Source organism: Buceros rhinoceros, unplaced genomic scaffold (genome assembly GCF_000710305.1).
Source record: "Buceros rhinoceros silvestris isolate BGI_N320 unplaced genomic scaffold, ASM71030v1 scaffold3417, whole genome shotgun sequence".
Lineage (NCBI taxonomy): Eukaryota > Metazoa > Chordata > Aves > Bucerotiformes > Bucerotidae > Buceros > Buceros rhinoceros.
The window spans coordinates 61,239-81,301 of record NW_010423811.1 but is presented as its reverse complement, the minus strand read 5'-3'; the positions used below and the strand labels follow the sequence as shown (position 1 = coordinate 81,301).

The window sequence follows — 20,063 nt, the reverse complement described above, 5'->3', positions numbered from 1 at the left end:
TCCCCGCTCCAGCACTAGGAGCTCTCTCCTGCTGAGTCCTCTGCGGGCAGAAAAAGATGCCGGGAGAGGAGCCTCTTTACCCCATGGTGTCTAGACAGTTTTCATACACTTTCAAGTGAGCACAAACCCTCAAAAGTCGTGGGCTGAAGAGAAGACTAAAAAAGAAACCCCAGCTATGTTCTTGGATGCATCTTGTCACAAGCCCAGCCAAAGAAAGCTAATACCTGCAATTAAGTTTCTTGGAGGAGAAAAAAAAAAAGACAAGGCTTTCCTGAGAAGGGCTTTCTGCCATATGTTAATTTTCACAGACATCCTCTGGATTGTTTAAAAAATCTGTTTTTCTCCTGTAAATTTTAATATTCCCCTAATGAAGCATTCCCCTAATGAAATACTCCCTTCATCCTGCTGTTGCTTTTCATAAGCCACCGCAGTTGAGGTCACAGTAGGAGAATAAAATGTTCATTTTTCCTTAATACGAGACAGCGATTCTTCTGCTTACACCAGCGCTACCGTAAGCATACCCTTTATATTCTTAAATCACAGTTTAAAAGTGAAAATAAGAGCTGCTTGAGAGACAGAGTGACCCAGACATTGCCACACTCCTTCCCCTCACCATCTCCGGCCAAGAGAGCAAGCTGGGAAGAAGCACAAAAGCACGAACAGCAAATGTGAAAGGCAACAAGCAGCTCTTTCTTGACCACAGATCCTGCGTGCAGTCGTGCCTGAAGGCATGGATGCTCGGACCATAAGCCCCAGGCTTTTGGTCTGAGATGCCTTCCTAGTTGGTTCTGCCTGAAGGCTTTGGATGGTCCCACCTAGACTCAGGGAGAACACTGCCTGCCTCAAAACTCTGAATAAATGACGTATATGATGCAGGGAGCAACTTAAACATTGTAGAATTTACTTTTCTTCCTTTCAGTCAAAACGGGAAGACAGTTTTTGGATGCTGTATGCCAGGTTTTCTTTTGAGAAGCAGTTTATAAAAGTCATGCTGAAATAGGTTAGGTATGACCTTTTCCCAGGACGTACTGAGGCAGCCAGTGCCTCAGGAACCAGCAGAGAAGTCCCCAAGCAATGCCAGTGCACATCACATCTTTAACAAACTACCGTGTCTTCTGAAAAGAGAAAAAAAGTCTATTAAAAAGAAAAATGGAGATGCCAATGCATCATTCTTTGGTGTCATCATCAGGATTCGGAATCTTTTTTATTTTAGTTAAAAAGAAAGCATAGCCTTCACAAGAAGTGAAGAGATAATACTGGTGGTTATTTAGTTCCAGAGTTAGGAGCAGACTGGGGTTGTTGAAGTAAAAGAACCGGTAGCGGTGTGGAAGCAGTGCTGGCCAGGCCATGGTGTCCACTTCCAGCTGCCTCCTGACACAGCTGGAGCCTGGACTCAGCGTTCGGTTACCTGAGGGATGCCCCGTAGCGTATCCACGTGCAAGTCGATCAGAAGCAGCTGCGGTGCGTGGGCTCTTGCTGCAGCAGATTGCTTCCTCCTTAGCCACTCGATTATGATCCCACTCAAACCATTCTTGGTTAACGAATCTCCCACGTGCCTTTAGCTGTTTACCTGTCGCATACTGCGTGTCTAAATGCAAAACGACCTTTTAAAGACATGTTAAAAACTATTTTATAGGCTGAATTTGCCACCTTTAACTATTTATTGAATGAAAAATACTGAGAAAAAATTAAGATGGAAAATTAACACTTTGCGCTAAAGCTAACTGCTCCTGAAACGGTTTGTAGGGAATTGTCAGGTTTTACTTTTTTAGGCAAGCATCAGTTATTTTCAGAGGAAAATAATGTATTCATTCAGAGGAAAAATGTTGTATTTTAGATGACTTTGCTCTCTAGATGTTGAATTGGAGCACTGTGTTAACAGAAAGTATTTCAACACATGATCAGTTAACGCTATTGGAATATGCTAATGAAATTGAATATTGGAGTAAAATCAGTGTAATTGTTGGTAGAGTCATAAAGAATTTACAAGCATAGACAGTATATTTTTTAAAAAAAATGTAGTGCATGTCACAATATACTCAGTGTGCCTGTTGGTAAAACAGCAATAGTAAAACAGCAGAGAGAAGAAAGTACGTACATGCAGACACCATGTAGAATATTTGAGTCGCAAAACGCACACCTGCAGTAGGGGAAAGATGTGAAAGAGGCGGTGATTTTAAAAAATCAAGTATTTCCGAGAAGAATTAAAAGGCTAGAAGGTAGGAGATTTTGAGGAGTTATACTGCCTTATGGTTATATAGAATTCTCCCAGTGCCTCGTTAAGGAAGTAATAGTCTGAATTTACAGGGGGAGAAAGGTGACTGTTGTGATTTATAAAGCTGTGACAATACAGGGAGCCACTGCAGTGCCTTTAAAAACAGCCATAAGCTTATACAGCTGATGAACATACTTTACTTTGTCTAATAATTCCAACAATCTTCCGTTTTTGCTAATACAGCTTAGACCAAGGGACACAGCTGATTTCTCGCCCTTCCAGCTATCTATAGGAGGTCTTTGAGACTGCCTCAGTGCAAAGTTATGAGACCTTAAAAAACAATGCACCAAAAATTTGAAGCCAAGGAGTGTTTTTCGTACCTGACATCTGTTGGGTAAGAGGCAGAATCACCTGCGAGTGCTGCATCTCCAAATCCCAGGGCGGGGGATTCTCCCGAGAGAGCCCGTTGCACCGATGCTCCCGCTCCTAGAGGTGTGCTGCCATCTGACTCAGGACTGCGCTGCCAGACACACTGACTGTAGTAACGGATGGTACTGAAGCCCCTCTTTTACCCCTCGCCAAAAGAGCCTGTTCAGAATTCAGCGTGTGAGGGTCAATTCAGGCTCCATCAAAGCCAGCTGGCGTTTTGCCATCACCTGCGCTGGGGCCAGGAGTCCATCCGTCATGTCTCACGGATAGCATAATGCAATTTCTTCAGAAAGCCAAACGTTAGCGCTGTCGTAGTCGGTCGCAAAACCCATTATACACATCCTTCATATAGACCAAAATCCGACTTGCTGTCTTTGGTGTCCCGAGATGTAACTCTCCTGCTCGCGCCTGTTCTCCGCTGCAGAGCTGGTGTGTTCTGTCGGAGGCAATTCAAACAACCCATTCTGCAATGCCACATCCACGCAAAACTCTTAAAGAGCTACGCAGTCACAGGGCAAGACTCTTGAATTTAGATACAGAGAAGAAAGTGAAGTCAAATATAGTGATATTTGGGTGTAACAGGGAGTTTAACAGGCATCAGTGTTCTGCTTAATCTGTGATCTTCAGCAGCCTGTTTTCTAAAAACAAGATCTTGAAAGTAAAGCAATTAATTTAATTTAGAAGACTGAAAATGTGTTTGCTGAAGTTAAAAACCAAGACAAACCGTAATATAGTAAAAAAAAAAAGAATATTTAAAAAACCTAAACAAAAAATAGTAAGATCTGCCATGCAGGTAACTGTCATCCCAGCGTGAGAAGTCGTATTAAATGGAAAAAACGGAAGTTCCTGAATGTAACCTGGAAACAGATACATGGATCTGCAGTCTTCTAAATGGCTTTATAATTAACACAGTACTGCATTTGCTCGCTCCACACGTAACATGGTGAAACTTGCATCACTTTGTGCCATAAGCTGTAGGCAGTGCTGCTACCGGTAATACGGTGGGTGTGAAAGGTATCGCTATAGGGGTTCGACTGCGTTAAGACCTCAGCGGGGTCACCAAATTAACTCTGAAGAGAGTGGAAACCACGTTTTCATCTCTGCTGAAACCGGTGGCACCTCAGCAAGTGACTCACGAGCCTTTTATTTCCTCACTTTCAGTTGAATTTTTTTATTATTTCAGGTGAGCTTAGGGTTTTTTTCCCCTTTCAGTTATTCCGATGTGGTCAGTTCAGGGGTTTGGGCTGCCAAAGTAACCACATCACTAATTCTGAAATCTGTGTGTAAATACTAGAAAGTGCGCGTGCAGTGGGGAGGGCTGGTGCTAAGGAGGGATTTAGAAGGTAGGTGTTTTGGAAAGGTACTTACCACATGCAAACAGATGCACATATTAGCAGAAAAGTTGCTTGCTTACCCTGTTCCATACACTGAAAATAATTCTGTGGTGCCCCTGGAAGCTGCTTCACTGCTGGGAAGTGATTGTTTTTGAGATAGCAGCATAAGGGCCTGTAAAGCAAAGACAGGAGGAAAATAATAGCTTTTTTTCCCTTCACTTTTGCACTTAAGTATTAAGATGATAAGCAAAATCCTGTGCCTTTAGATGCAAAGGACTGAAAATACATTATCCTTTTTCTATAGGTATTAATAGCGGCATATCTACTCACCGTGGCTGGTGGCGTGGAAGTCTGGCAGAAGCCTTTCCTCTTTGGTTACTACATTACAGACGCATTAGTAATCTTGCTCATAGGTGAGTGTCTGGATTCGTACAAAACTGTCCTGATTTTTAATTATTTTGATTTGATATTCCTTATATGCCCTTCATATTTTTTTTCCTTTTGTAAGTGTTGGCTAGACCAAAAAACCGTATGAATAGAGCTGATTAAAAGGGATGCCTGAAATACTGGAAAACTTTAAAAATTAGGTAATCTTGGAAACATTTTTCCTCACTGAATTATCATCTGTTGCACACAAATAATACAGAAAATGTCCCTTATCTGCACGTGCAGTTCAGTGCAGCGTCCTGGCTGGCTCTCAAAGCCTCAGGGGCTCCTTGCGTCACTCAGGTAAAAATTTTCTCACATTTATATACATTGTAAGTTTAATGTTTTGGCCCGCGGCACGCTGTGCTCCAAAACACAATGGAGAGAAGGAGTAAAGGCATTATTTAAATAATCTTAGGAGGCCCAACTGTAAATCTGAAAAAGAGCCAGGTGGTTTCTAAGCTCGTCTTTAGAATTAATTACTTTCCAAACAGAAGTGATGCATTTTTCATGCGCAGCAAAAGCCTTTTTGCTCACTAATTGATACTGTCAGTGTAGTTTGAAATAAGCACCGAACATTTTTGAACTGATATAGCTAGACTGAGAACAAGAGCAGTGGCATTTTAAGGAGGTAAAAGCACGATAGCCTTAGCAAAAAACATGTGTATACAAAATGGCTTTTATGTGATGCTAGGGAGGTGGAATTAGCATCTAAATGTTAAGGATTTTTATACAAACACACAAATAATGAGAAGGCAGCACCAAAAAACCTGTTTGACGCAGACAGTCTACACTTACATCTCAAGAGATGTCTTCAGTCCTTGAGCCAAACGGAGAGCTTGGATATAGGTGTTCATCCAGCGGTGTCTGTAACTAGGAGCCGTCGGTGAGCATTTCAGGGGGCACTTTTGAATCCACTGCTCTCACCGCCCTCTCCCATCATGGGGACTTCAGCAGTGCTGCCCAGAATTCCCAGGTGGGAAAGGACGCTGCGAGCAGGCTGTGCTTTCTGTGAGCAGCACGTACAAGAACGTGGTTTTGACAATTCTTTGTGCTTTACCTAGCGTGTAAAACTGACCATGTGTGACCAGGATCGTGCAGTCCTTTTCTTGTCGGGCCTCTGAGGAAAAAAAGAGGAAGGAAGGGGAGGAAAAAGCAGTGGGGGCCTTTTCAGTAGTCAATGAGCTGTTCAGGGTGATGGAGGTGCAGCTGTAATTCATCCTCTGGTGGCGGGTAGCGCACTGAGGGATAGGGAGTGACTTCTCTGGAAGGAGCACCACAAGATGGATGTTGGCTTGCCCAGAAGCCTCAGGTTAGGTCTGCGTTGGTGTTAGGCACTAGCACGGGCCAGTCCATTGAACATCTGTTCTGTGCTACCCACACTGCTGCTTTCGTTCCTGTCAGCGAGGTACATCTCGGCCCGTTCAGTGAGTAGGCTGATGGCTTCCCTTATGCTCGGGAGGCCATGGATGAAGGTTTAATTCAAGCTGTTCAACATATTAGGGGGGTTTGTGGTAGGGAAGCATGTCAGTGTCATCAAATCTGCAGAAGTGAACATCCTTTTTCATACTCTACCAAGAACAGCTGCAAAGCAAGGTTGGATGGACTATTCCATTAGCATTAGAAAGAAGTATTGCTTCTGTCTCATGTGGTACACTTGCATGAACGGAGCTGTGAGTAGAGAATTCAGTATTTCTTCCATCATTGTCCCAAGTACAGTAGGCATAAGTAAGAGCCAAAAGATTTTTTTAAAAACATTCTCTCTCACACACTTTCCATGACATTAACAGGGCAACTTTTACAGCTTAATTATAGTCAAATAGGAGTTTAAAGTATGCAAGAAATTTTCATGGTTGGCTATATTACCAAATCGTCACAGTGCTTAGTAAATCTCTTAACAACAGATCCTAAATTTAGACATTTAAAAGGCAGACTCCTTCCCCTGAGGATCATGCTGATCCAGAAAGCACTGCCGTTTCACCGCCGGGTTGAGTCTCCGCTCAGCAACAGCGATTAAGGGTGGCTGCCACTGGATAACCCGTGCGCTGTGAACATATACAGATAAAGTTTTTGGAAGCTTGCTGTAAATTGCAGGACCCACTGTGACTGCAGAAAAAGCATCAGTCTAACCTACACCAAGGGGTGGGCAGCCAGGGAGATGAGATGATTCTCGCCTGTCGAGAGCTGCAGCAAGTGTGTCGTGCTCAGCCATCTCCATTTGTATCAGGCTCAGGCGTGCTCAGTGAAATGCCTTTGTGCCTAGTTAAAAACCAAAGCGGTGTAGTGGGCCTCTGATGCTTTTTACGAGTTAGTTTCCCAGGACCCCGAGAGGGGCCATTAAAGCCTAACTGGCTGTCCTTAACCATCTGATGGTATTTAGTAGTCGCCAGTGGTCCTCCTAACGATGAACCTGTGGCCGCTTCATCAATACTTGGCATTCGTTTTGTGGTTTTACTGCTCTGTACACAACAGGAGTTCAGCCGCTGAGCTGGGAACAGCTGGGCTTTAGCTAGTACCTTCTGCAGCGGGAAGAAATCCAAACGAGATGCACGAGAGCGGAGCTTTTCAGATGTCTTTCCTGGAGTTTGGTGGCGGGGGTGGGGAGAAAAAAAAGAATAGCCCATGTGTAACCTAAGGATGAACTCTGCAAAAGCACCCTCTCAGAGGACGCTGTGGTATCAGCAGGTGACACTCACTCACTGAAAATAATGGAATTTTTATCGGGTGCCAGAACACACGAAGATATACATGGAAGTGCAGCTGTTACCTGTGTTTAGATTAAGTGTTTTAGGAAAGACTCCCAAGACAGAGCTTTCCCTATGTCTCTGGGAACTCTCTAGCACACTGTGAACACTTGTAGGAAGGCCAAGTCTCGGGTTGCTGAGCAGTGACCTCGGAGGACTCCCCCGTGAAGCAGAGAAACTTCAGCGTAGTATTTTATGGGAGTTTTTCGGCTACCCGGCAAACAGAAACCCTTAGTTTTCGCAGGCAGCACATGCAATTCCATCCCGCAGCTCCAAAACCCACACGTAGCTGGACACCAGACGAAGGAAGGATGCCATTCTCCTGCTTCTAGAGCGCGTTGTCCTGGCTGTGGACAGAAACGCCTTTTCTCCCCTCGCGTGGAAGCAGCCAGACCTTGCTGCGTGCTTGGCTGGAACTAATGACTTCTCTGCTCAGCAAGGCTCCTGTGGATGGATGACACTCCGAAAGCTCTCTTGGGATTTAACCACCACTGTCCCGTAGCATTATCTGGCTAAGCAGGGTCCCTTCAAAGGGCAGCACTCACTGAGGTGAGAGCTATCCTTTATTTTTGTCCCTCCAGGGCATCCCGAATGCCTAGCGTTCCCTGTCACCGGGCTGTCAGGTTGAGAGCAATATAAAATATTGACAATAAGCATTTTAAAACAGTCAACCCCCCACAGGAAGTCTGGTGCCTAGAATGGTGCTACAGGCTTCCTAAGAAGATTTTCACTGGCAGGTTAACATCAGCAGTTCAGGGAGCAGCATTACTAATTGATGGTGGTTTCTGTCTCACGTGGCAATTAAATGACCCATAATAGGTGCATGTTCTGAATTGAAGCATTTCCCGTTCTTGGGACAGTCATACTTACTCTCTCTGAGACGGATTATTATGTCGAATAAAGTGTGAGTTCAGGCTGCAATCCTCCCCTCACTGGAGACATTTATATGTCCATTTTCTTCTACCTGACTGTTCAATTCCGTGAGACTGAATGGAAGTTTCTTTCAGTGTATTCAATTTGTTCAGAATTGACCAGAGGGCTCAGAAGCTATGGTGGGATGCACACAAACAAGCAAAGTGTTATCACATCAGCTTCATTCCTTAGGAAGCCAGGATGGAAAAACAACTCCTAGAAAGATTCTTGCTCCTCCTCCACTATTAACTGCAACCACAAGAATAGGCTTTGTGGTTAATGGACCACTAGAGCACGGAGTGGATACGTTGTACTTCCCGAGGTCGTGACGCGGGGGGCAGAGAGTTCTGTAGTCCAGACATGGTGGCACATTTGAGTCCATTCCATCCGCTCAGCAGTGCCTAGATGTGGCTACTGAAGCCTGTGGCAAAGCTGAGGAAAATTTTCAAAGCTCAGGTTCGAACATGAAATGCGACTGGAGCACTAACATCTGCCAGAGATCCAAAACTCGAACTTCCCTTTGGAGATGGGGCCAAAGCATCCAGGTTTTTTCCGTATTTGTGTGTATTGAATTGGGTTCTGTGGTGACTTGTGCAGTGTGTGTTCCTTGAGGTTCACTCCTCCTCTGACCTACTTAAGTAAACAAAATGAGAAGGAAATACATAAATGAAAACATAACGGCAGTGAAAAGCTGATGAGACCAAGCCCCAGCATTTGAAATAGGCCAAGTATTTGAGTTCTGCCATAGTGGGAGTGCACAGTTATCCACCTAAAACAGTGCCTTGTCCTTCATGTCCTGCATCCTGTGTATCGAAGGACACAGAAGTCCTTGCAGCGGGTAACCGTACAGCAGCGAGCCCTTTTCTCAGTGTCAGGAAGCGTTTAGGAGGCCATGGCCAAATTATTGTTTATGCCTCATACGGTTAAGTTATTTTGTAGTGATTTCCAACAGTTTCCTATAGGGAAGTGGCTGATGGTTCTGCCTTACTGATGGACAGTTGAATGATTAAACGTTAAAAAAAAAGTTATCGCTCCAACAGGGTTTGACTAGCCTTGTTTGAAAAATGTGGTGAACACGAGTTGGCTTCTACATGTCTGTCACCAATTTAACATTTATTAAAGCATTGTTGTGACAGATTGTACTAGACTTTGTCAAAGTAAAGGGTGTGAAATACTCACCTGTCACTCGAGATATACATAAAGAGCAGCTGAGTTCACGTTTGGAGTAAATCATCGAACCAGTCAGAACAATAAGCCAGAAAACCAGAGTGCTGAATGCCAGAGGCAGAGCGCTATCACAGGGTGCTAATTAGAAACAGGAGTGGGTTTGGTGGTGGTGGCTGTGAGGAGTCAGTTCACAGGCGGTAGGAGTCCCAGAAGAACGTCACGCAAGGGAGCTCACCTGGCGAGTCCTTCTGGAAGCCAGCCTGGGCTTTTCAAGCAAAGGCATCATTTCCCTGGAGCGCGGTCCTTGTACCCAGTAAAAGAGTGATGTGTCCACGTTGTGTGAACAGGACTACATCAAAGAAGCATCTACATCCATTTCTCAGTCTCTACTAAATCCCTCCAAATGCTAATGGTTAGGTGACAGCTCCGTGCAGGAGAGGTAAATCCAGCGTGTACTTGCTGAAAACAAGCTATAAAACCAACAAGCACGATCAGTGCATCCCTTTATAATCTTTATACTCAAGAAGTATCTTAGATGCTAAACATCCAAAACATGTATCAGCTCTGTGCGTGAAGACAGTGCCCGTGTTTACACCGTGCTCTTAATCCCTGTAAAACCATTTCACACTGTGTAGGCCTGTTCGGGTGTATTTTTCATCTGTCCTTTAATTGCTTAATTTATTCAGACTTTACGGCTCAATTAAGTCTGAAAATTCAATATTCATTTTCCAAGCTTTTTTTTTTCCAATTCGCGATTCAAAGTTTGCCATTTTATGTAATAGTAAAATGTAATTTTATAGTTAGTGGACAGCTCAATATGCAATTACCTGTTTGCCCAACCAATTAAAAGAGTTGTCTTCTGACTCAGGACGTGCCTGAGAAAAATCACACTCCTCCATAAAAAGCTGCTGTTCCAGTTACAAGTGCTTCTAAACGTTCACCTTTTGATGCAGCTTCCAGGCACTGATCAGTGTGATAAACATGCAGTGTGTTAACATAATTTGATGTGTCTAGCTGCTCTAAATGTGGAAGAAATTCGGGAAAAAAAAATGGGAAAAATATTTAAAGATTTTTTCCAAGCTAATTTTGAGGCCTAAATATTTTTTATCTTAATTTTTTGTCTGCTGGCAAGTGACAAGTGAGTAATAACATCACATCTCTTTAAATCAAATATTGACTATGATGAATTATTAACCCAGAGACAGAAAGGCCAAGCAGTACAGAGCAGAAGGTCCCTGCAGAGGGCTGAAGAACGAGAGAGGAGGGTGTTAGTATTTCATTTGTAGGCTGAAAGACAACTCCAGCTGCCTGCTGGTAAAGAGCTGAGTTTTCCTCCTGCAGTATGCCCAGAAGAAGGTCTGTACTTCCCCTTCGCTGCCTCCCAAACGGGAGGCATGCCTTGGGGAGTCCTTTTCTGGAGGAGTATAGCAGGGAGGGATGAGTTCCCGCAGTTTCCCAGGGCAGAGTTCACCTGAAATCACATCCCTGTACTGCCCTGTCTCATTCTTGAACTTTCAACTATCAGGAAGAGCCAATCCTTAACAAATATTACTTCAGCGCTTTTCTTAGGAGAGTCTAAGGATGCTTCCCTTGTCAGGAACTTACCAACCAGTGCAACTCACAATAGTGAAGGTGTGGAGAAGATGAACCACTAGGATAAACATTGTCCTTCCTTTGAAGCAGTATAATTTGTTTAAAAATAGGGGGTTAGGTGTCTTGCCTACCTACCTGGAGTTCCTTCTTTATTGAGTGGTGTTTACAGTCTGTGAAGTTTGGTGTCTTCAGGACCCTGGCTTCGTCCCTTTGACTGTCAGCGTGGGGCTTTTCTGGCGGTTACTGAAACAGCGGCGTGTCACGGGAACAGCCCGACTGCCTGCAGGACTTCGGTAGCCTTTCAGCTGAGTTACGTGAGGGTTTAAGGTGCCCTCATATAACTAAACTTGAATAGATTCTCGTTAGTCTAGACTAACGTGGGGGGACAGATGTACCGTGGTATCCATCACACACCAAATGAAATCCAAAGTTGTCACTAAAATTGATGGGAATTATTTTTTGATCCCTTTTACACACTTGTGTGTAAATACACACACACACACAAGATTGCGTGTCTCTATGTTTGACAAAAACAGAATGATTTATTTCCAACATGACTCTAATCCCAAATTCCTGAATGCATTGGTTTGGGGGTTGTGTTTGGAGGAGTTTTTTTGTCTTTTAATATGGACAAAATAATTCCTGATAAAGAGCTTTGCAAATGCTCGTTTCTCTGAAAAGGGAGTCAAGAGAGTGCGAGGCAAAGGACTGACCATGGGATCGCACCCAAATCTGAGGATTTGGGCTTGATACCTCCAGCCTAGCGTGACACAAGGATCTGTGTGTATCTGTGATGTGTGTATCTGTGCCACCCATCTGTGCTTTAGTATTTCTGCCTGTAATACGGCCCTGTGTTCTTACAGTTTGGTCTCAGAATTTAAAGCACCTGGAAAATGGGGGAAAATATTAAAGGAGAAATTAAAAAATACTGGAAGAGCAGCAATACTCTCATAACACTCGAGGAGTTCTATTTTCTGTTATATGTTAAAAACGTCTAATGCACTGAACTTGATTTTTTAACTGTTTTCAAATAAAGCATGAGCTTGTAGGATGTAGGACACTAAAAAAAAAAAAAGCTCTTATCATCATCACTTGGTGAGTGCCTGGACAGCCGAGTGCCAGGGGAACACGGCGGGTTTGCTTTGCAGGCTGCACCTTTTGTTCCCCAGACTTAGCAGGGAACGGCAGCAATGCGGAAGCAGCAGCTTAGCTGCTGGGCACAAAGCGATCCTCAGTGCCAATTAAAAAGCAGACTTAATGAGCACCAAAAGCAGTCCCCAAGCCAGGCCCCCTTAGCTAAAAAAAGATGGGAAAGCAACATGTTGTAGGAAATGATGGAATTTTGAAAATCCCATCAGAAACAGGGGAACACCCTTCGCGTTCCCTCCTGCATCCTCAGCTCACGCGCCGCTAATAGCGAAGCCGCGTAAAAATACAGAGGAGTAACTGGTGTGACTGCCCCGTTTGGAACGTGGCTTTTAGCTGGCTGGGGGATTGTTTGTGGTCAGCGTGTTATTTCTAACTAAAATGGCACTTCATAAAAATAACAAATTGTTGGCAACTGTCGCTCTTTGAATTCTATTTCTAGTCCTAGTCTCTATTTTGGTTCCTCTCGGTTGCTTTTCTCCTAACAAATCAAACTTCAGGATTGCAGCAGGAAATTTAGATTTAACCTCAAGAGTCAATGTTTTGTCTCATGTCTGCTCTAATGTGATGCAGATGTTGGAACTGCTGTACGTAACTCAAGATTTTATTGAGCTAGCCCTCCCTGCCTAATAGAAACCATCGCTAGCGGGAGTGCACATTAAACACGGATCACTCCGAAGGCACCAAGCTTGTGAATTTTAGAAATATATTTACAAAATACTTGGGACATTACTTCAATTGCACATCCTTTAGCTGCTCCATACGGAGTTTCTGCCATGGTGAAGAAGCAGAGATTCTTTATCTTATTTGTTTTAAAAAGCCAAGAAGTAAACATGTAAAAATGCGATACCTGAAATTATTTACAGGCTGGGTATTATTTTTTTTCCCCCATTCTTTGCTTCCTCCTCTTTAAAAGATAACCAGAAAGACTGGAGAAATAGATTATCTGTCGCCTTCTTTTTTACTTCTGTTTTCCAGCAATCCTGATCTCCCCATTCTTGCTTTTTTTTCATTTTCCTTCTCTTGAGTTGCCGCTGTGGCCAGAGCGTGCTAAACACTTGGCTCTGTCTGTGATGAGGACTGAACAGTAAACACTGACAGTTCTCGAGACCTTGCTACACCACATTAGCCCCAGTACCGAGTCACCTGAAATCAGTTCTTCCCTCTATTCATTCTTATTTCTTCTTATTTCTAGTAATTATTTCTAAAAATGAGATTAGATTTACCACTCCTCTGTACAAACAGTACACTGTGTTTCTTAAATGGTTTTTTTTTTTAAGGTAGCACCAGAAGGTTTAGAACATCACAGTGCTTTTCTTACCCATAACAAAATAGGAGTTACCTATTAACTGAGCGCACCAAAATCAAACTCATGCCTTAGAATACAAAAGCCAGGCAGAAATACGTTACCCAGAGCCATCTCCAAGCAGCAAACAGATCAGGGAAAAGCATTTGATTCACAGAAAGTGAGGAAAAAACCCACAAACCAAACCCAAAGAGTGCTGCAGGGAAACACAGAGATTAAAAAAAAGTCTCACGTGTCTGTGTGTGTGTATATATATATTTCCACCCAGTTAGTCTGACTGGTGCTGTGGCTTTCTTGTTTAAACCTCAAACTTCCACTTCTTGCTGGGGGTCGTCTTTGGCCTTTGGATAGACCTATATATATATATCAGAATTTAAAAAGAAAAAATCTTTCTGGCCTTGTCATGTGTTACACAAGAAACGCTGTATCAGAAGCTATTTCTAGCAGCTAACTTTTGGAAAAATGAGCATGGTTTTATTATTGCCTCAAGCCGCTAAACTCAGCTCGTGTCCTGTGATGAGTACAGGAATACGAGTCATTTTTAAAATAGCACACGAGCTCTGGTATCACATGAGAAAACTCTGAGGTGATCAGCCTGGCAGCACTGTGTATCATTTCACATGAATCTTTTTCTCTTCCAGGCTTCAGTTTGTTTCTTTCATTTCCACAAACACTATACAACATCCACAGGTAAGTGAATTAACATCACCTCAGTTCTGTCCCCTCCCATTTCGTTCTGTATGTGTAACCGTCTCCTCACTTGAGGAATAAAGGCGATGCCTGAAGTAGCCCAGCTTCTTTCAGCCAGGGGCTGTCCTGGTAATGTAGTAAAAGGGTTTTTTCTGGTCAATTCTGAGAATCTTCTTTCCTGTTTATAACTCCCCTTCCTTCCACTTGCTGTTCTCCGGGCAGTCTCACGCTGGTCCTGCAGGCCGAACTGATGACACCTCTGTAGTTACAACCACTGTGTTTTATTTGCAGTCAAATGGGATTTGTAACTTCTGCCCGTAAAATTCCGTAGCTGACCATCCTGCTCTCCATGAAGCACTTTATTGCCTTCCAGATCTTTCTGTAAAACTCCTCTCTGTATGCAGCCTGCAGATACTTGCTAGGCAGATACAGGCTAGGCAGGAGGCAAGCTGTGATTACATCCACCAGTTGGCTCGCTGCACTTAGGAGCTTTATACACGGCTCGTTTATACTCCGATGGCCTATTTTTATTAATGCTGCCTGCCTTCCACGAGTATTTGCCAGCTCATTTCACTCATCTGTCACATCAGGTCTCCCAGGTCCTAGGTGGCCTGGAGGAGGGGCTGTCACTGCCTGTCTTCAGGAATTAGTGGATATTAAAATTAAAATTTAGATTTTGGAGAGACTATAAGACAGTAACACATCACTCCTACACAGCCCTTTTCATGTGGCAGTAGGAGCTCAGTGTAGGTAATAAAAGGGTTAATAGCCCTGAGTGTGGGGCAGGAAGAGCAGAGGGCCAGACGTGGGGCAGGAAAGGCTGAGGACCTGCAGAAGGGCTGGGCTTAGGGGCAGGGTGCTGGCAGCAGCAGCGGGAGCGTGCTGGGGACTCTGGTGCAAAAGGACTCTGTTTCGGGGAAGGAGTCGTCGTCCCTGGCAGCAGCAGCAGCACTTACCCTCGTGAACATGAAGCTTTTGCTTTCTTTCCTCTCCCGTCAGGGCTTTTGTTTAGTGTTATCCTTTTCAAGGCATCGTCTGACATAGTTTCTCCCAGGGCATCTGGTGGGTTTATCATTCCTCTGACTGGAAGAGTGCAGCAATTTTAAACATCCAGTCAGGTTTGCTTGAAGGATGCGCACACGAGCTGCTTGGTGATGAGGGATTTGAGCTTTCCAATCAGCTCCTCTCTTTCTTCATCCTGCTGCCTGTACTCGGCTGTTATTTTCTCAGAAAAATATTCTTTTTTGAAATGAGAGAGATACTTACTGGATTTTTGTCTAGCTGTTTCTATAAATACAAATGTTCAGAGATTTTAAACGGGACATTTCCCCGTACACCTCAAACACAGAATTGCTCTTCTGAACTACTGGTATAAAGGAATGGTTTAATAGTAGGGAACTTCAGTAAATTAACCCCCCTACTCCCTTTTCTGACCCCTCAATGAGTTTAGCCTGAGTGACAAAGATGCAAGGTACCTGCAGCTGCTGTTGAGCTTACAGCTGCCTTTTCCCTAGGTGCCAGAAAACACAGTCCTCTCATACCTTGAACAGCACTACCTTTAAAGGATAGCTTAAAATAGCCAAGCAAACCCAAGGCATCGTTAATTTTCCTACTCTAACGAGCAACAAAAGTCTCCCCTTTAGGCTGTACGTTGGCAACGGCACAGGATTGTCTAACAGCATCACCCCTAGACTTAAACAAGTTTCATCCTCTAAAACGAGACAGCTATTTTGAACGGCCAGCAAGCCTGTGCGCTGTGCATTCGGATGACACCGGTGGCAGCAGCGCAGCTCACCTGGTGCAAGTGTAGTGGTCCACTGCCAGGCAGCGAGGAGCAGGTGAGGCTGACCAGAAGCTGTGCCAATAAACCAGGATAATTTGACGCCAGAAATAAATGTGACTTGGGTATCCTACCATTTCTCGTCTAGCACATTTGCTCAGGTAGCGGAGTTGCAAGATGAATTTGTGGGCTGAGTCTAGGCTAGAGTTTGAAGTTGCTGTGCAGAAGTAGAGTGGATAAAATTTCTTACTTCATAAAATGGTTGTATTTATTCACAGAGCGCATTTAAAGAAAACGCTGAAGAACGATTCTTTGTATGAAGGACTACTACCTCTCGTGTCACCTCTGTCGCTGTTCATTCTACTTACGGTCTGGGTGGTTTTATCTCCAGGCAACATATTAGAAAAGCAACCAAGATTGTTTCTGTGGATGGTCGGGGTTGCTTTCTCAAACATTATCGTAAGTACCTTTGCGGTGGTGGTGTTATTTAGAGATAACTTTCTATCTTTTCGTGAATCAACAGAAGGGAGCGGAAACGTGCTAAAACTCAGCGGAATCATCCTGCTCTTCTACCTCTCATGATACGCTCTGTCTTACAAAAACGCACCCCAGCAGCTGCCTGGACCGGGGACACGGGCAGTGCTGCCATCCCTGCTCTACCACAGCGTAACGTTTTTAGGAGGGTTCTCTTCGTTTTATGAAAATCATAGGGAGGCCTTACTTCCTCAAATGGCCTCGAGTTGTGCCAGGGGAGGAATCAGGGTCAAGCACTGGAACAGGCTGCCCAGGGCAGCGGTGGAGTCCCCATCCCTGAAGTGTTCAAAGGACACGTAGATGTGGTGGCTGAGGAAGGCGGTTTGGTGGTGACCTGGCAGTGCTGGGTTAACCTTTGGACCTGATGATGGTAAAAGAGAAGAGAGTGAGGACCTACCCACAGCTGCTAGAGGTTTAAATTCAGCAGGGGCAGGGCAGCACTGAGAGGGGTAGGTGAGGGGGACGGAGGAGCGCAGGGCGTAGTCCCACAGCCTGACCTCCTCTTTCCAGTGTGCCCTCCAGACTCCAGCGCTTTCATCTCACAGCGCTGGCTTTGCCTCCCTTGTACTGCGAGTCAGTGCTTTAGGACCAGAGGGGATAAGGAACCGAGGGAGGAGCGCAGAGCGCTTTGCCCTCCCGTGATGCGCTGAAGGTGAATGGCTCTGAATATTAATAAGCAATCTTTAAGAAAAATTGAGTCCCGTACTTCACACGGTGGAATAATGGCTTAAAACAATGTGAAATCCAACCTCTGGACAGATGCAATTATTCAGCCAGAAAAATTATAGCCTATAGATGGCTTTAGCAATTTCTAATACCCTCCGGAATGATTCCCAAAGGCCTCATAAAAGTAGTGTTACTCAAAAAATTCATAATCAATACTGATAACGCGCTGTAAGCAGAGGTATTTCATTAGGTACAAATGCTTGCTTCTTGCATTGTTGAAAGTTAACTATTTTTTCATAGTTTATTTTTGCATTCTTCAGCTTCCACAGCACAGACACTAAAGCCAGTATTTTCTCCCTATGGTCAGACTCCTACTGCTGCTGTCACAGGATTTCAGGCACTGCACAGGGAATGGATTTTTCATTCTTCTACTGTCTTCAGGATCCGTAAAATCTATTTTTAACCACATTTAAATTTTGATAGAAACCTAAACTAAAAAAAAATTTCACCTCTGCTTAAATTCTTTTTTTTGTGAAAGAGAAGAGTGTATATTAGAGACACTCCTTAAGGAGTCTAACCCAGGTAAAACACTCAGGCACGCATGGTTTTTAAAAATCTGAACATCAACTCATTACGTTTCAAGGACTCAGTAAAATCAAGCTAATTGCTTTCAGTTGAACCATGCACCACATATTCATTTTTTTCCTACCATTCTGAATGGGACCCCTTTCCCTGAGCCCCCAGCTACATCTCTGGGGGGTTGACTGCCATAATCAAGCCAAGAAAATGGTGTTTTAGTACACAAAGGAGTGCCAGAAAAGAAGAACAGGATTTAAAAGTGGTGTATATATTACCTTCCCTCCCTCCCTACAATGAACCAGGACATATTTCTGACATGCCACGTGATTAAATTACCGGTACCGTCTCCCAGTGATTAAGCGGCAGCACATCTGAGTTGGGATCGCAACTTTAAGAGCCTGTGTGAAAGCACGAGGTGTCAAATCAATTCCCCTTTTGTGAAGATGTGCTTCGGCTCACAAACCAAAGCGTGTCAAAACACTGTCTCCGTAGAAGAAATGTGTATTTTAAATTACTTGTCATAAAGACCTTTAACTCACAGACAACAAGGCGCAAAGGTCTATCTAGAGTAGTTTCCTCACCAGAAATAAGCCCTGTTTTGAACTCTGGCCTCGGTTTCCCCTCATCCAAAGCAACCCGCAGCGAAAATGGACCTACTTTTGCCCAGAGCCCCCAGCGGAGCCAGCGCCTCTCACCTGCTGCGTTTTGCCCCAACAGTGCAAGGTGATCATCTGCCAGATGAGCAGCACCCAGCCAGAGCTCCTCCACTGGTTCCTCTTCCCGCTGGCGCTGGTGGTCTACGCAGCCACCTCGGGGCTGCTGGGCTGGATGGAAGAAGCGGTGCTCGCCGCGTTCACCGCGCTGCTCACGGTTGCCCACGTGCACTACGGGGTCTGCGTGGTGAGTGGGCGCCTGCAAAGTGGCCGTGGGAGAGCTGCGCTGGGGCGGGGTGGGGAAGGTGGGGTCTGGCAACGGTTTCTGCACTGTCCAGGTGGGGTCGTGCCCAGGAGACTGAACGCTCAGTTAGGGGTTTCTTTCCTGCCTATTATTTAGTTTTAAAGTTTTTTTTTTAAAGTTATTTTACTGCAGGCAGTGCCTTTTGGCACGTGTGACAACTTCAGTGACTTGAACTATTCCCATGTAGCCAACCAGTTTCGGCTTTAAACCCATCGCAACTGGAATATTTATGGACTGCTTTTATGTAGCACTTGACCCACATAGCATAAATCCTCCCACCCCTTTTCCCTTTCTTCTTCCCGAGGTTACTTGACTGCAAAAAATGAGAAGGTAAAATGCAAAGTGAAATAAATAGAATTCATAAAATAAGGTTACCTTTTCCTTGAATCTGCAAGCAGAAGAGCTGTCCCAATTTCTCATCTTTTCTTGGCTCTCTGCTAGCATCTCCCAAGATGGAGACGTGAACAGCTTCCCAGTTCATTCAGTCTCACTCGTGCATTTTTACATCTGCTGGATATCAGTTCTGTCATTTACTGTCATCTGAATTACGACTCTAATTTTTCCTCAGTTAACACCCTCTTTCCCAAAGAATATCATCAGTCGTTAGTAGAGTGTTGTGATGGGGGGTTGCTTTTAGATAAAACATCTGGGATGGAGGCATTTTTCTTCAAAAGCCTCCTGTCAGCAGAGATTGGCATCACGGATATTACAGCAGCACTGGTACGGGCCAGTTGGCGTGGGTCAGAAGGGAAATACCTGGTCGAAATTCAGTATCAATGGCGGGGGAGGGGGGGCAGCTCCATCACAGTTCGTGTCCTCTGTGGATCTGGGCTGTAGCGACTTGACTTCCCATCAGTGTGCTGCAAGAGGAACGTGAACACCGCAGCTCTCTTGCTGCAGCACTTGTAGGTACCCAAGTACGCGAGAGCTATGCCTGGGACCTCCCCGCCCTGCCTGGGAGGAGAGAAGCGGCGAATTGTGAAGCACATACCTTTTAAAACCGTTTGCTAATCTCCCTGATTTCTCTTTAGGGAAGGCAGCTGAGCGAGCACTTCAACATTTACATCTTTTCCCTGAAGAAACGTGTCCAGGAGTGAATACCTGCGCTACGATCAGACTGGAATACTCAACGTGGTGATTCACAGCTCTTGTGATGTGATAAATAGTTGGAATTAATCTGATTAAAATAACCAAAGAATAGAGTAGTCCAGATACCCGAACCACTGCGACAATGCGCTATGCAGCAAGATGCTTCATCTCAGAGAAAGATTCCCGCCCAGCAGAGAAGTGTTTACCAAGTTGTTCCAATGCTAATAATAATTCTCTTCACTAATGCCGTGTTACAACTCTCTGAAGCTTTTGTCTTCCTCCTCCTCACCACCGGGACCAAAGTCCTGGATAAATCCGTGCTGGGTTCCATGAGCTACTTGATGGTCTGTAACCAGCACTGCTTTCACCCAGCCTAGTCACCAGCAGCAATACAGACCCTCCCTGGATGTCGTTTCCCAGTCAGACATCTGTGCCTGCTTCATTTTCCGTATTTATTTTCTCAAATCTCATTCCTTCCTATATGACCTCCCGAAGG

The 20,063-nt window shown here is 44.5% G+C and overlaps 1 protein-coding gene across 1 annotated transcript in view; it reads left to right on the top strand.

The window, feature by feature from the left end:
- The window catches only part of LOC104497303 (ethanolaminephosphotransferase 1-like), a 35,226-nt gene extending 15,651 nt beyond the window's left edge, over positions 1–19,575 (top strand). Inside the window, exons 5-9 of the mRNA XM_010140542.1 lie at positions 4,283–4,391; positions 13,914–13,962; positions 16,021–16,201; positions 18,239–18,421; positions 19,510–19,575. Of these exons, the coding sequence (XP_010138844.1) occupies positions 4,283–4,391; positions 13,914–13,962; positions 16,021–16,201; positions 18,239–18,421; positions 19,510–19,575 (588 nt within the window). The remainder of the gene's footprint in view (positions 1–4,282; positions 4,392–13,913; positions 13,963–16,020; positions 16,202–18,238; positions 18,422–19,509) is intronic.
- Positions 19,576–20,063: the final 488 nt, after the last annotated feature.